The sequence below is a fragment of the Schistocerca serialis genome, chromosome 3 (assembly GCF_023864345.2).
Source record: "Schistocerca serialis cubense isolate TAMUIC-IGC-003099 chromosome 3, iqSchSeri2.2, whole genome shotgun sequence".
Lineage (NCBI taxonomy): Eukaryota > Metazoa > Arthropoda > Insecta > Orthoptera > Acrididae > Schistocerca > Schistocerca serialis.
In genome coordinates, this window is record NC_064640.1 from 993,301,983 (window position 1) to 993,319,320 (window position 17,338).

The following is a 17,338-nucleotide window of genomic DNA, read 5'->3' on the forward strand; positions in this document are numbered from 1 at the left end:
ATCAATCTCCCTATGGCTCAAGATGGAGCTCAAGATGGGCTCTTCAACAAGCCACCAATGGTTCCTCTCTCTGTCTTTGCCAGAGAGAGAGAGAGAGAGAGAGAGAGAGAGAGGGAGAGAGAGAGAGAGACACTCTGTCTCAGCCTGTCACAGTGCTTCCATCCTCTGAGGCATCAAGTGATCATCCTCCTACACTCCCACTGGTCGAGGTCTGTAGGTGAACCTTTGCTAGGCACCTGTTCCTCAGCATTTCTCCACTGTGGGAAATCTCCCAGGCCATCGACTTAGGCCTAACAAATGGCAACAGAATAGGAAAGATGATGAAATGGAATACTGACACACTGAAAATCCCTGATGAAGTAGAAAAATTCCAAGTAACATGAAGCGGAAAGTTGAGCAATTAAGAGACCACAGTAAGAGTAGGCAGAAGTTGGAGCAGGATTGAAAAAACCATTAAAGATGCTGCAGAAGAAATAATAGGCATAAGAAGGAACGGAAGAACCCAGGAATGGTTTGACGAAGATTGCAAGTCAGGAATAGAGGAAAAGAATAGGGCAAGAACAAAAGTGCTGCAGAGAGAAACCAGAAATAATGTGGAACAATATAGAGAATTAAAGGGAAGAGCTAACAGACTGTGTAAGAGAAAGAAAAGAGAGTGGACTAAGAAGAAATTTCAAGAACTAGAAGAGTTAAAGGAAGAAAGTGAAATAAGATAGTTCTGTCATGCTGCAGGCAAAATAAAGAATAGGTTCTAGCCAAGAATAATGGCATATTCCAGTTGTTGTAATGGCGACCGGAAGGGTCGCGGGGTAGTAGGTAGTAGTGACAGAAACGTGGCGGGACCCACGGAGTGGCCCGCGAACAGCAACACAACGGGAGAGGACGGACACGACCAACGGAGGACCTTACGACACAACAAGAACAGACAACAGAGTAGCGAGCCAAACAAGACGACCACGTCCACTGGAATAGAAACACAAAGTCAATACGCTATCTGAGACTATATGTCCTGAGATGCAACGCAATCTCAGACTGCTGGCTGAGCGCGAGGCCAGCACTTAAGTATGCTATCGGGGGCGCCGCTATTGGCCGCTGGGACCACGTGTTCCACTGTGGTGCCCTCACACTAAAAGCGGGCCAGGAGGCGTGTGCCGCCACAGCTTACGGCGCGATGGTGCAGAGACGTCCATGACGTCTGGCGCGGATTCAAATTCCGTGGCACGCGGTACCAAACCAGTAAAGATGGGAAAATGATAAGAGAGGAAGAACAGATAGTGAGAAGAAGGGCAGAGTATGTCAAAGATACAATAAGCATCAACCTAGAATACGAAGAGACAGCTGCACAGGAGGGAAGAGTGGAGCTGGAAGTAGCCAATGATGCCAATTAGGCAAGAAAGCCAACTCTACAAGAGACCTCACAGGCTTTGCACGAGTCAAAAAACAATCGAGCCCCTCGGGAAGACAGCATAATCCCTGAATTAATAAAAATTGGTTGTGAGGCTGTAATAAAGAAACTGCACACATTAATATCAGATATATGGGAAACAGAAACTATGCCAGATAAGTAGAAAACTGGAATAATCCCCATTTATAAGAATGGGGACAGAACAGCATGTGAAAACTATAGAGTATAACACTCCTAAGCACAGCTTATAAGATCTTCATAGCTATATTAAGTGAAAGGATACAGAAGTATGCAGAAGACATACTAGGGGAACACTAGTGTGGCTTTCGACCAAACAGAGGAATAGCTGATCAAATATTTGTGAAAAGACAAATGATGGAAAAGTTCTATGAATATGATGTAGACCTGCATTTCTTATTCATTGACTTCAAACAAGCCTTTGACAGCATAAACTGGCAAGGCCTATACAGAGTACTGGAAGAAGTTGGTATATGTGCTAAACTAACAAGAGTTATCAGAATGACAATGACAGAGACAAGAGCAAGTGAAAGCTTTGACTTTAATAAAGGCTTGAAGAAAGGTGATAGTCTCTCCATTGTCCTATTCAGTATAACCTTGCATTGTGTAGTAAATAAAATCAACAAAAGAGGCACCATATTTATGAAAACTAGCCTGATATGCATACGCTGATGACATTCCTATAGTAGGAAGCAATATCAATACACTCAAAGAAACATACTTGGCAATTGAAACAGAATCCTTAAAAACTGACCTCATAATAAATAAAAACAAAACAAAATATATGATAATGTCACAATCTGTGACCAGAAGAACCCCTAAAGACCTAAACATCAATGGGAAATGCTTCAAAGGAGTGTCCCCTTTTAACTACTTGGTAGACCTAATAACAAATGACAACAGTATTGGAAAGGCTATAATGGGAAGAATACAAGCAGGAAGCAGAGCTTACTTTGTAAATATGCAACAGTTCAGAAATAGCCTTGTTACAAGAAAAACAAAACTGCTGATATATGCAGGTAACTTCCTAGCCCACCCAGCTGTCACATACAGGTTAGAAGAACGGACAGTGACAGAACATGATAAAAATGCACTATGAACCTTTGAGTGGAAAATACTATGCAAAATCTATGGTCCAATAAGGGAGGAAGAAGGCTGGAGAATATGCTACAATTCCGAATTACAAGTGTTAATACAAGGTAGAGACATAATAAAATTTGTGAAATAATGGTGAATATGATGGCTAAGACTCATGAGAAGAATGGCAGAGGATAGAATTCCAAAGAAAATGATGAAAGGTGGGATTCATTCAGCTAGGCAGAAAGGGAGACTTAGAAGAAGATGGATTGATGACATAATAGTGGATCTCATCAGTATGGGAGTCCGGGGTGGAAAAGAGCAGCAAATAACCAATAAATGTTTAGGAAGATGGTTGAAGAAGCCAAAGATAACCAAGGGCTGTAGCACTACTGAAGAGAGGAGGAGGAGAAGAAGAAGAAGAAGAAGAAGAAGAAGAAGAAGCAACCTAGGCCTGTACTGAGCGACTTGCTGTGGGAGCAGTCTCCCACCAAGCAGAGGGAAAAAATCTTCTGAACCAAAAATTTTGTAATCCGCTATTTCCAATTTCCTTCAGACAGTGGTCACCTAAACATTTTAATGCATGGCATAAAATAGGTGAATCTAGACACTTTTCCTTGGGAAATGAGTTATTTCAGGACACAATTCCATTTTGCTACTTTGTAGGAATGTAACCAGAGCTTTCTGGTACATTATTACTTTCAGCCTCCAAAAACCTTGAGATATAGTTCATTAACCATAAACTGTGCTTTATATTTGTAACTTCATTGAACTGAAACATGATATAACAGCAAGCAACATAGCCTCCAGTTTGTCATCATAAATTAAATATGCATTCAGGAAATATGCCATTAGTTTATACTCAAATTTAAAGGATGTCTCAAATATTGTTTTAGGATGTTTCCCATGACTAAATCAACTGAAAGTTCATTTTGTAATATAAATCAAATGTAGTGTTACCTTCAGGGGAGAACTGGACAGAACTGAAAGAATAGTTTTGCATCAGGTTGAGAACAAACTTATTCTAAAACTGAGAGACAGCTGTGTATATCAAAGAATAGAGCTTTGTCAACTCCTGAATTTTTCTCATTGTAATAGACAGTGTTGCCATTATAATTGACATTTAGTGTTGCCATTGGCAGTCTCTTGGTTTTTCCAGTCAAATTAATTACAGCTTTCACTGAGTGAAAGCATAGCGGCAAGCACAGGATTCATATTCTGATGTATTTTAAACCTTTTGTTTTCTCTGTCTTGTTTTATGTCCTAAATTAATACCAATACTCAAGCCAAATGAAAATATTGTTGTCATATCTTCCTTCCAGCCATCAGTCTTCACTTTTTTGTCCCAATTGATGTTTACTCCATATGCCTTATTTTTTGATGTGTTTCTTCATTTTCATACTTTCATTCTCTTTGATTCTTTTAGTGATAAAACTTTTTTATTGAGGTTCACTTATGGGGGAAAAAATAAGTAACATAGAGAAACAAAATTTTGGGACTGCATCTCTCTAGGTAACATATTTAAGTGAGTAACATTGCAAGATCACAGGTTAATGTAAGCACGAGATAGGCCATTGTAAACGTACTTGTTGCACTTGGTCAATACAGGGGTGGTTAATGCTATTTGTGGATGACGCTGGAGTTGTTGTCCAATGATGTCCCATATGTGCTCAACTGGAGACAGATCTGGTGATCAAGCAGGCCAAGGTAGCATTTTGGCACACTGTGGAGCCATGTTAGTTTACAGCAGCAGTATGTGGGTAAGCATTATCCTGTTGGAAAGCACCCCCTGGAATGCTGTTGATGGATGGTAGGACAACAGGTTGAATCACCAGATTGACATACAAACTTGCAGTCTGGGTGCTTGGGAGAACCTCAAGAGTGCTCCTGCTTTCATAAGAAATTGCGCCCCAGACCATAGCTCCACGGATAGGTCTAGTGTGTGTCTTACTTAGCACACATGAAGGTTGGTTGCAGGCCCTAAATTGGCCTCCTCCTAACCAACACACTGCCATCACTGACACCGAGGCAGGACCAGTTTCATCAGAAAACACAATAGACTCGATCCGGCCCTCCAATGAGCTCTCACTTGATGCCATTGAAGTCACAAATGGCGGTTGTTTGGATTCAGTGGAATGTACATTGCCACACACATGGTGTGTCATTTTCTATTTACGTTACTGGGGCTGTTTTCTGATTCGATGGAATGTGTACTACCACTCTTAGAATGTGTAACATGTGGAGCTCCATTTTTACAATCTCCTTTGGCAGTAATATAATTGATGGAGGGGGTTGAGAACAGGGCATGAAAGAATCTACATTGTTGCTTTACAATTCATGTCTAAGTGTTTCGTGGGGGTTTACAGAACCACTTTTGGGCTATTTCTCAACCATTCCACTCTCAGATAGCAAATGGGGGGAAAAGAAGAATGTCTAATTCTTTCTCTGTGAGCTCAGATTTCTCTTATTTTATTACTATCGTATTCTTATGTAGGTGGGAATCAACAAAATATTTTCACATTCGGTGGAGAAAGTTTGTGATTTAAGTTTTGTGAGAAGATCTTGCTGCAGTGAATAACCCTAGCTCGCATATTGTATCCATGACCCTCTCCAATATTTCACAATGTTACAAAATGGGCTGCCCTTCATTGAACTTTTTTGATGTCCACTGTCAATCCTATGTGGTAAGGATCCTGCACCATGTAGCAATACTCACCATGCAGCAATACTCCAGAAGAGGATGGAAAAATGTAATGTAGGCAGTCACTTTAGTAGATCTGCTGCATCTTCCAAGTGTTCTGCCAGTAAAACACAATCTTTGGTTTGCCTTCCCCTGCAACATTTTCTTTGTGATAATTCCAATTTAAATTGTTCATTATTGTAATCCCTAGGTATTTAGTTGATTCAACAACCTTTAAATTTGTACTATTTATCATGTAACTGAAATTTAACAGATTCTTTCCAATAGTCATGTGGAGGACTTAACACTTTTTATTGTTTAGGGGCAACTGCCACTTCACATACCGCACATGTATCTTGTCTAAATCATTTTGTATTTCTTAGTGATATTCTGACTTTGCTAGAGGTAAACAACAGCAGCACTTTTAAACTAATCTGAGGACTGTTCACAGTGTCTTCCAGATAGTTTATGTAGATTAGAAACAGCAGGGGCACCTACAACACTTTCTTGAGAATGCCGGTTATCACTTCTATGTTACTCAGTGACTTCCCATCAATAGCTGTGAATTATGTCCTTTCTAATGGGAAATCATGTATCCAGTAACACAACTGAGATGATACTTCATGAGTGCACAATTTGACTAGAATTGACTGTGACGAACAGTGTCAAAAGTCTTCTGGAAATCTAAAAATATGGAATCAACTTGAGTACCTCTGTCAATAGCACTAATCACTTTATGTGAATAAAGGGCCAGTTTCTTTCTTTTTTTGCCACAAGAATGATATTTTTCTGAATCCATGCAGACTATGTGTGAATAGATTTTCTAAAATTTTTTTATTTTGTATTATTTTTTTATGTTCCAAAATCTTACTGCAAATTGATGTCAGTGATGTGGATGTATAATTCAGTGGATTACTTCTATTTGGTGTGATCCGTGCATGTTGCCAGTCCTTAGGCATGGATTGTTCCTCAAGCGGGTGATTGGATAAGATAGTTAAATATGGAACTATTACATCAGCATATTTCGAAAGGAACCTAATTATTATTCAGTCTGGACCAAAGGACTTGCCTTTATTGACTTAAGTTGTTTTGCTACACGAAGGGTATCTACATCCAAGTTATTTGTGTTGACTGTTGTTCTTGATTTGAATTCTGAAGTATTTACTGCATCATCTTTGATAAAAGAATTTCAGAAAATCTTGTTTGGTAACTGCTTTAATGACTCTGTAGTTGCCACTGCTACTGTGCAGTCAAGGTATTGATTGTGACTTGTCACTGGTGTACTTTACATATGATCAGAATCTCTTTGGATTTTCTACCTGATTTTGACAGTGTTTCATTATTGACCCTATTAAAGACATCATACATTGAAGTCCATTGGTAAATTTTGAGCTTCTGTAAAACATCATCAATTGATATGTCATCAATTTATGTTTCGCATTCTTTTAACTCTGCTTCTGCAATAGCGTCCTGACTTTTTTTTTTTTTGTACTATGGAGGATCTGTTCTTTTTCTTATTAATTTCTTTTAATTGCCAACAATATTAATTCTTTGAATTTAAGCCACGTCTGATCTAAACGTACATAGTTAGTTTGGAAATAATGAAGACTGTCTCTTAGGAAGATGTCAAATAAATTTTATCGCTTTTTTTAAATACATATAATCTAGTTGTCAGAAAAGTTCCAGGACAGGTTTTTTAAAAATAGAAAGTAGCACTTACCGCAAATAATGATCCTAGCTCCTATCAAAGTAGTCCCCTTGACTATCTATACACAGTTGCCAATGTTTCTGAAGTTATTGGAAACAAGCAAAGAAATTTTCAGCTGCAATGTTTATAAGATTATTTGTCACAGCCTGTTGGATGTCTGTGATATCCTGATGAAGCTTTCCTTTCAGTCACCTTTTCACTCATGGAAACAAGAAAAAATCACAAGGCAAGAGCTCAGGTGAATATGATGGGCGTGGGATGGCAATAACAAAATGTCTGGCCAGATACTCAATAACAGATAAAGCAGTATGGGGTCTTGCAGTGGCATGCAGTAAGTCCCAGTCCTGAGAATGCCACAAATCAGGGCGGTGATGTCAAATTGCTTGTTGCAAACGTTTCATGACCTCGCTGTAAAGAGTTTGGTTCACTGTGTGACATGGAGGAATATACTCATGGTGAATTAATCGTTTACTATCAAAGAATGTGATCAACATATCTTGTTCTCGAACATTGCCGTCTGACTTTTTTTCAAGACTGGTGATCCAGGGCTGTGCCATTCAGCACTTTGATGCTTCATGTGAGGGCCGTACTTGTAGCAATAATCTTTGACTGAAATGTGTACCGAGCGGGGTGGTGCAGTGGTTAGACACTGGACTCACATTCGGGAGGACGACAGTTCAATCCCGCGTCCGGCCATCCTGATTTAGGTTTTCCGTGAGTTCCCTAAATCACTCCAGGCAAATGCCGGGATAGTTCCTTTCAAAGGGCACGGCCGACTTCTTTCCCCATCCTTCCCTAATCCGATGAGACCGATGACCTCGCTGTCTGGTCTCCTTCCCCAAACAAACCAACCAACCAACTGAAATGTGTGATTACTTCTGGCTCTATCCAGTGGTTCTGTTTGTCTGTTAGTGTGTGAAGGATGAGTTTTGCATTAAGTTTCCATTTCCCTAAATCTATGCATGAAATCTCATGACACACATCATGATTCATATTAAGTTCTTTCCATGTTGCACGCACAGCTGCATGATGGTCTTCTTGCAATAAGTGCCTTACACACTCAACATTCACATCAGTATGTGCTGTAGATGGGCGGCCAGCTCTGGGATCCTCTTGCACTGAATTTCTGCATTCACAAAATCTTTTGTGCCACTCAAAAAAATGACCTCTTGAAAGTGCCTCACCGTCATAGTCTTGCCTAGTCATTGCCCATGTTTCACAAGTGGTTTTCCTGAACTTAATACAAAACTCTATGTTCACTCATTGCTCACAATCATCATCCAATCCATCGTGTCACTGTAAGTAATGTGCCAAGAACCCAAAAAAAGTGTATTGTTAAGCCCAGCCCTGCCACCTAGTGAGTTTGTGTGGAATCACGGCGAAGGTCATTTCAAAGACACACACATACCTGGTAACATTAAAAAAAATTTCCTTTTTAGTCTTGCATACTCAGAAATAAAAAAAATAAAAAAACCATCCTGGAACTTTTCTGACAAAGGGAGCATTTCGCAATTATTTTTAATGGATATGGATGTGGTGGTATTCAGTCCCACTACAATGACCTTTTTGTCACTAATCCTTTTATCCATCATGACACACACTACTTGTTCGGGATTGTTTGTTGTCAAGAGATCTTGTATGTTACTGCAACCATTTACACTTGATATAGGCTCCTGAACTAACTGCTCAAAATAATTTTCGGAGAAAGTGTTTAGCAAAATTTCTGTGTTTAATGGGTTTCTAAAGAATTAGAATGACAACTTAAGGCTCTACCAGCAGTGACATATCTAATATCTCACTTCTTCATGAAAATGTAAACAAAGTGGCATTGATAATATCATAGACTGAATTCCACTCCTTTTTCCAAAAGAATAGTATAAAACATCTGACCACTGCTCCTTTTCACCCTGCATTTATGTCAGAAGCAGAGAGGTTAGTCAGAACTTTTAAAACTCAAATGAACAGTATAAAAATTGTGACCTCTGAGGAAATCCTGACATGCTACCCTGATACGTGTCAATCCACCCTCATGTATGGCAGAAGTCCAACCAAGCTGCAGCATGAGCACAAGCACCATGCCAATTTTGATCTTTTTTACACGACCATGTGAGCTCCGTCATGGTAGCCATGCCCTTACAACTGTACAGTGTCTGTAGTCTGGGCTGTGGACTCAAGGGGGTTGTCACTGTTCATGAGTTGGGAGGGGAGTTGGAGAAGCATGGCCAGAGAAGAGCACCTTGAGTGGCATCAAAATTGGCTCTGGCTGCAACAACTTGCTGATGCTCATGGCATGACCTCATCATGGCATAAAAAGCCACCTGAGATGGAGACAACTGCCAACTATGCCTCCCAGCCAGCCCAGATCAAGGCTACTGCCTCCCAGATGAGTGCAGCCTCTGCCTCCACAGTATGCCTGCCATGCCTACACCACTACATGGAACATAACAAGGCAAAATGGATGCCTCTAGCTTTGGAAATCCCATCATTACATGAAATAAAGTCCCTGATTGATGCCCCATTCCCCACCAGCTGTTGGGACAGATACACACCTCCAGAATGAGATTTTCACTCTGCAGCGGAGTGTGCGCTGATATGAAACTTCCTGGCAGATTAAAACTGTGTGCCTGACTGAGACTCGAACTCGGGACCTTTGCCTTTCGCGGGCAAGTGCTCTACCAATAGATACACACCTGCCCCGTCCCTGTCTCCCCCCCCCCCCCTCCCCCCGACCTGGTGCACACCAGTCACTATCACCCAAATGGGCTGGTTGAACAGAGTAGGAGAAATTGAATATCCCACCCCTCCAGATTTATAGGAAACCTACTCAGTGTGTTATTGCAATAGTGTATGTGTACTAGATAATTCAGCTTCATGGATTGCAGCAAACATGTTACATGGAGACACCTGTTGGCATATGTGCAGGAAATACTTATCTGACCCAGCAGATGGATCAGAAGTTTGTATCTTGTTACTGAAGCCTGTCTACACAGACCCTCAAATACAGCAGGTACCTCACTATGCTATTAGTACTGGTTCACATTACTTGCAGTCATAACATCTGCTTCCTACTACATTTTTGGCCCTCGACTTGGCATCAGTCTTGGTTTCTACAAGATGCTTGCTTCATCACAGTTATCTGACGTGATTGTGACAGTTTATATCACAAAAACAAATCCTTAAGAGGTGATAGCTCCATGAGTCAATCATAGCCAAGAAAAAGGCATGTGATAGCTCAAAACTTAATACTTGAACACTGCAAAATACTATCAAAAAGAGTGTCTGTAAGTCTCAGACTTTGTTGGTCTCATTAAATGAAGAAAACCTTGGTAGAAGCAGCAGTTTCTCCTGCTGTAGCTGTCGTGTTTGTGTATGGTTCAATTGCATCAGTAGCTGGCAATGCAACTCTTATTAATGGAATTCCTCCTCAAAAAAGTTTAGTACATCTTGATCAGTCTTGCTTTATTACAACGTAAGGAATACAAACGACTTCATTACTACTTTTTTGTTCCTATATGAATACAGTTTTACTGAACAAAGTGTAACTTTGAATGTTGATAACAGCACACACAGCAATATAACTAGCAATAGCTAGTAACAGTGTTAGGTAAAGTGTCTCATAGCCAGTAAATGTTTACTGTACAAACAGGTCTACAGTGAGTGAGTTGATCACAACCAGAACAATGTCCAAAAAGAATAAAACAGTTGAGAAATTTAATCAGAATTGTTACAGCAAAGTACAGGTATGAAAGTTAAGTGAAGCACTCAGGCATAAACAAGTGAGAAGTGTTGTGTTGTGGTCATATGCCTTGTAAGTAGCTGAGAGTGGAAAGACCCACCAGATGCCACTGTACCTTGGTGGCAGCACTGTATTAACAGCCAGACTGTCTAAATCAGTGTCCAGCTGCAACACCAGAATCAGGTATTTGGTGCCTGTGTTTGTTCTCTCGAGCAGTTTGCAGGTGGACGTTTGGTTTTGGTTGCACCATTGTTGACAGCCATGGTAAAAATTTCACATTCATTCTTCACAAGTGCATATGCTCAGCCAAAATTGAAGAAACCAATTCACTGCTTACCCCTACCTTGTTCACAAGTTATAAGACTGTTGTATTATATGTAATAAAATTAAAACACCTGCAGTCATGTTGTTGCTATTTTATTATATTGCAACCACCTTTGGTGACTCAATGCACCATCTTCATGCCTGAAATGACACTGAGGGGGAGCATTTCAACCATACACACGATCCCATCAGTGGCCGATGTCTGTTAAATTGCTCTCCCAGAATACAGTAAAAGCAATCTTGTGCCTACAACCAACAGACACATCACCACTTCCACAGTATTCTATGGCAGCTAGTTCATAGTTGTTTGCCACTGATGGGATCTAGTGTATGAGTTCATCTCTTCAGCACCAATTAAGGCCTGAAGATGGTGTATCGAGTCACCGGAACTGGTTGCAATATAATAAAATAATATTGAAATGATGGCTACAGGTGTTTGTTTCATTTTCTTACTTAAGTGAACAGCTGAAGTCCTGCAGAGAATCAATCATAAGGATGAACATACAAGAAGTTGTTGTATGACTGTCTGGTATGATCAGAGTTCACACTGGTTCAATAGCACTGTGATTCTGGATTCTCAAGAATCAGTACTACAGTAATATGCTCATCAATGCAACCCTGGAAATCTGTTGAATTTTGTGAATGACTTCCACTAGGTTGCCACCATGCCTTAGTAAAATTTAATACAGCATTGATGTTAAAGAATTGTGTGGCTTTTTGCAGCAGTTGATAACAGGATCGGTAGTTCACTATGTTATGTGCTTTGCAGACAAACCGCTTGCATACCTATGGACTGGAAAATGTTCATGCACATACTTGAATGTCCCCCACCTCTTATGTTTCATTTGTTTATGTGTGAACAGTTCGATGGATAACAGCCATAAGTGCCCAATGTCCAAAATTAAAAATTTTGAATTTGTTCTGCCATGTGCACATGGTATTGTATAGGTCTGCCACCATAAGGTAGTACTGAAACTACTACAAAATATGCACTTTCAATGTAATGTAGATACCTGTACACACGTCAAGGCCTTAACCCTCAATGGAAGCAGACAGGTAGTAGGCAAGAGAATGCTGACTGAAGTTGGATTTTCTATGAAAGACATGTTGAAATTTGAGAGAAACTAAGTCCAAACTTCACAAAATGTTGAATATTTAAAAGTAGATTTGCTAGCCCCAAGCAGTTTATCATGTAACCAAATAAACTAACGTATGGGATAAGCATATGTGGTGCGGTCTTGTTTACTGTTGTGTGCTGGATTTTCAAATTCAGAAATGAACTCAAGTGGCAGCAGTAGTGGTTGCAGGCAGTGATTACGAACCATCAGAGGACAGCAGTTACTACAGTAAGAAACAATTCCTTCTATAGGAAGAGAAAGTATGCAAAAGAACAGTGAAGTTTCATGTTCAGAAAAGTGTATGGGGATATTGAAATGTGCGAGAGATGAGAAGTATATATGAGTGACTAATAAGTTTATTCCAGCTAAGTAGTGTACAGCATATCTCTGCAAAATGGCTTGGAAAATGAAAAAGATCTTCGTAACTGATCAAATAAAACAGACAGACATAAATATGTTATACTAAGAGAAAATCCATCTCATTGGAATATGTCAAGAACTTCCTTATTTCAAGATGACAAAATGGGGCTGACCATGCTGTATGTAAGAAATACATTCAGAACACATTATAAATTCTTAGTGGAGCTATAACCATAGCTTTAAGATGAAAAATGTGATGAAAGTGATCACCATGTCGACTAAAGATCTGAATGTCGCCCTCCCCGCCCACCCCCTCCTCCTTCATCATTAGAAGACTAGTACAGAATAAGAAGATATAATTGGTAATTTCATAAAGTAATTCCCTACATACAAATCACACTACTGTCATACAGATACATCTGAAAAGTACCTCAGACCAATCATATAAAATGTATAGGAATCTGTGTATAAAAGTGAGAAAATGGTTCAAATGGCTCTGAGCACTATGGGACTTAAGATCTGAGGTCATTAGTCCCCTAGAACTTAGAACTACTTAAACCTAACTTAACCTAAGGACATCACACATATCCATGCCCGAGGCAGGATTCGAACCTGCGACTGTAGCAGTCGCGCGGTTCCAGACTGAAGCGCCTAGAACCGCTCGGCCACCGTGGCCAGCGAGAAAACTATTCAGACAATGTACTTGCATATATCCCAGCACATTTGTAATGCAAAGTTAAATCTGCATTTCCATCACTCGGCAGACGATACTTGTCGAAGAGCTAGTAGAACTGCATTGCAAACACAAGAAGTTACAAATATAACAAGAATTGAAAAGGCAATGTGGTGTCCACTTGCAGCAAGGAGGAGAAAGGAGGGGGGAAAAGTCTAGGGCCAAGAGATGTCCAGGAGCTTTATTGAGCAAGCATTTGTGTTTGACTTGCAGAAAAGTTTATCTGCCTCAGGGTTAACAACAGGGGTAGGTTATTATAGGCAACAGTTCTGGGTACATAACCTTGGAATTTATGATAATGATCCCTCTGCGGGACACAATTGTGTCTGCAGTGAAGATGTTGTATCTATTGATATACTTGTGCAAAGGTGCTACATCATCTACATGATGGTTGGCCATCGACGGGAAAGGTTGTCAGAGTTGGGGAGGGTGGCTGTGTTTGTCATTGCTACATACTTCTTGCCCAATACCACATGGCACAGAGATCCCAGTAGTCACTCAACAGTATGTTTTTTATACCTGCCTCCATATTATCCCCCATGTAAAGAAGTACAGCAAGATCTTCTCAAGGCTATCTTCACCCCTTTCACCTTGTAAGAGACTTCACTATCTTAACTGATGTGCTGTGTGCTCTTCTACCATATGACTTAGGGAATGAGTGAGGGACACACTCATTCAGCTAGAAGAAATATGCCTACAGGATTTTGACCAGATGACACACAAGAGCTATACTCTGCTACTTATATCTCCTCTATCCCGGTCGGGTTGGGGATTTTCTCTGCCCGGGGACTGGGTGTTTGTAATGTCCTGATCATTTCATCATCATTATTCATGAACGTGGCAAGATTGGACTGTGTAAAGATTGGCACTTTGTATGGGGACTGATAACCGTGCTGTGAGCACCGCGCAAACCAATCATCATCATCATCATCATCATCATAATCATAATCTTTCCTCTTGTTCTTGCAGATAATGTTTGATGGGAAGTAGTCATAGATTTCCATTTCAGTGACGTCTTTCCATTGGGACCAATCCATAGAACAGAGTAATCATCAAAAGGCAACAACAGAAATTACTCAGCCATTCAGGACATTGTACAGCCTGATGGCTCCGTTTAAGCAACAAAGTGCTGACCAGGATTTGCTTTATAATTAGCATTGTAATTTAGCAAAGTTGTAAAAACGCCATACAAAAATCTTGTCATCACACTAGAAAACAGACTGTCCTGTAATGGAGTTGAGAATGCTTCTGGGTATTGAGAGACAGGCATCTGGTTACATACAAATTTAAGTGTAGCCCATCAGCAGAAAATGTTACATCCCTTTGAATTTTGAGAGCAAAAGTGGGGCACATTGTTAAAGAGACCAAGGAAAAAACATTGAATTCTTGAATTCCATATCCGCTAAATATGTTGGTGAAATCTATAGTAGTTTTCATCCATGTTGCATTTTCTCATCATTGTGTCTCCATATCCCTGCACACTGCAGAAGGCAGTGGAGCAACTGAGAAGTCATCAAATTTCCAGCTCCCCAGTGCCCTATAAGCATTACAAAAGAGCTACTGTATAGAGTGGAAAAAGAATTTCTTAAAACATCAAAATGACCTTTTTCAGTATTCAGAACCAAGAAAGTAAGTTTTCTCCTACAGAGTCTTACAGGCAGTGAGATAGAGTTTAGGATAAAGGTGTGAAAAGAGAACTGAGTAAGTGTCAGACATTCATAATTACATAAGTCAAATGTATTTACAGAACTGAGGATATGAAAACTAGGAACTGTCAAAAGAAATGTGCTGTGGCATTTTGGCAATGAAGTAGTAAATATGGTCACTGTAATGTCATGAAATAAATTATCATTGGTGTGTTGCAAATCAAGGCAGTTACAAATTGTTTGATTCTATTTTTAATGATAATAGAACATGAAAAAGTGAGAACTTATTGCAGTTGTTCAGGACTTACATAATGTTTTAGGTTAATTGACATGGATCCAGGGTTCAGTCACATCCAGGCGTCCAGATATATGTTTTATGTAGTTCTCTGTTGTTGATTTATTTGTTTCCTTACAGTGATCTAACAGTCGACTTCCTTATTGCTTGTTCTTTCGGTATTAAAACTACAGTCATAATCATGCGGCTTTTTCTATGAAACTTAATTTTTTTAATATCATTGTTGGGAGGTTTTACTGTGACTTCAGTTAAGTGTTAAAAGACCAGCTGGCATTCAGACTCTGTTTCATTGAATATTACTGTCTTTCCAGATGATATCTCTACTGCCTGCTCGTGTAATTAAGCTCCTAGAGTTCATCGGATTTTCAGGTAACAAGGTAGGTACTTCTATTGCAATTTCATTATCATCGTAGTTGTGTTTCCTACTATTTGTGTGTTTTATAATGTCTATGTTTTACTGTGCCATTAAGAACTATTGAAATATGTCTTCTCCTACTTTATGGAATAGTATAAAATCCACGATAGAAGATAATAAATTAAGAGAATAAAACACTAATTACCAAATAGAGGAGGTGCTCAAACAGTGTACAGGCAGTTTTGAGAGACGTTAAATTCTGTTGTTGAAAAGTAAATGATGTACCATTCTCAGAAATCAATCTGAAAAATGACACACAATGGGTAGAACTTAAAAATGTACAAACAGCACAAACAAAGGGCTGAAATTTTTATTCCTTAAGTAGTAAACAATGGAGTTCAGAAGGAAATGTGTCTGTCGACAAGCAGATCACAATGAGTTAGACTATGTGATCAAAAGTATCCCTGACACTTGGCTGAAAATGACTTAAAAGTTCATGGCGCCCTCCATTGGTAATGCTGGAATTCAATATGGTGTTGACACACCCTTAGCCTTGATGACAGCTTCCACTCTCGCAGGCGTACGTCCAGTCAGGTGCTAGAAGGTTTCTTGGGGAATGGCAACCCATTCTTCATGGAGTGCTGCACTGAGGAGAGGTATCACTGTTGGTCGATGAGGCCTGGCACTAAGTCAGCATTCCAAAACATCCCAAAGGTGTTCTATAGGATTCAGGTCAGGACGCTGTGCAGGCCAGTCCATTACAGGGATGTTATTGTCATGTAACCACTCCACCACAGGCCGTGCATTATGAACAGGTGCTTGATAGTGTTGAAAGATGCAATCGCTATCCCCGAATTTTGCTCTTCAACAGTGGGAAGCAAGAAGGCGCTTAAAAGATCAGTTTTCTGCAATTTTGCGGCACAAAACAACAAGGGGTGCAAGCCCCCCTCCATGAAAAACATGACCACATCATAACACCACCGCCTCTGAATTTTAATGTTGGCACTACACACGCTGGCACATGACGTTCACCAGGCATTTGCCATACCCACACCCTGACATCAGATTAACACGTTGTGTACCGTGATTTGTCACTCCACCCAATGTTTTTCCGTTGTTCAGTCGTCCAATGTTTACGCTCCTTACACCAAGCGAGGTGTCATTTGGCATTTACCGGCATGATGTGTGGTTCATGAGCAGCTGCTCAACCATGAAATACAAGTTTTCTTACCTCCCTAACTGTCATAGTACTTGTAGTGGATGCAGATGCAGTAGTGGATGCAGATGCAGTTTGGAGTTCCTGTGTGATGGTCTGGATAGATGTCTGCGTATTACACATTACCACCCTCTTCAACTGTCGTCAGTCTCTGTCAGTCAACACATGAGGTTGGCCTGTATGCTTTCATGCTGTATGTGTTCCTTCACGTTTCTACTTCACTATTACATCAGAAACAGTGGACCTAGGGATGTTTAGGAGTGTGGAAATCTAGCATACAGACGTATAACGCAAGTGACACCCAATCACCCGATCACGTTCAAAGTCTGTGAGTTCTGCGGAGTGCCCCATTCTGCTCTCTCATGATGTCTAATGACTGCTGAGGTTGCTGATGTGGAGTACGTGGCAGTAGGTGGTAGCAAAATGCACCTAATATGAAAAAAATATGTTTTTGGGATGTCCAGATACTTTTGATCACATAGTGTATTTGAATAATTTTTGAATGGATAGAAATGCAACAAAATTTAAAGAAATGTTAAGTATTAATTAATGTAATTATTCACTTTTCTTTCTTTCTTTTTTTAAAAAAAAAAGAAATCTCGATAGGGATGGAACAAGAACAGAATTATCCATTGAGAAGTTATCTACGATGGTAGTGGCATAAGGG

General features: G+C 40.0%; 1 protein-coding gene across 6 annotated transcripts in view; it reads left to right on the forward strand.

Annotated features, from left to right (window-relative positions):
• Nucleotides 1-17,338, forward strand: part of LOC126471441 (tetratricopeptide repeat protein 39B-like) — a 318,277-nt gene that overhangs the window by 276,466 nt on the left and 24,473 nt on the right. For all 6 annotated transcript variants that reach the window (XM_050099614.1, XM_050099612.1, XM_050099617.1 and 3 more), the window contains exon 9: nt 15,412-15,477. In XM_050099614.1, the coding sequence (XP_049955571.1) occupies nt 15,412-15,477 (66 nt within the window). The remainder of the gene's footprint in view (nt 1-15,411; nt 15,478-17,338) is intronic.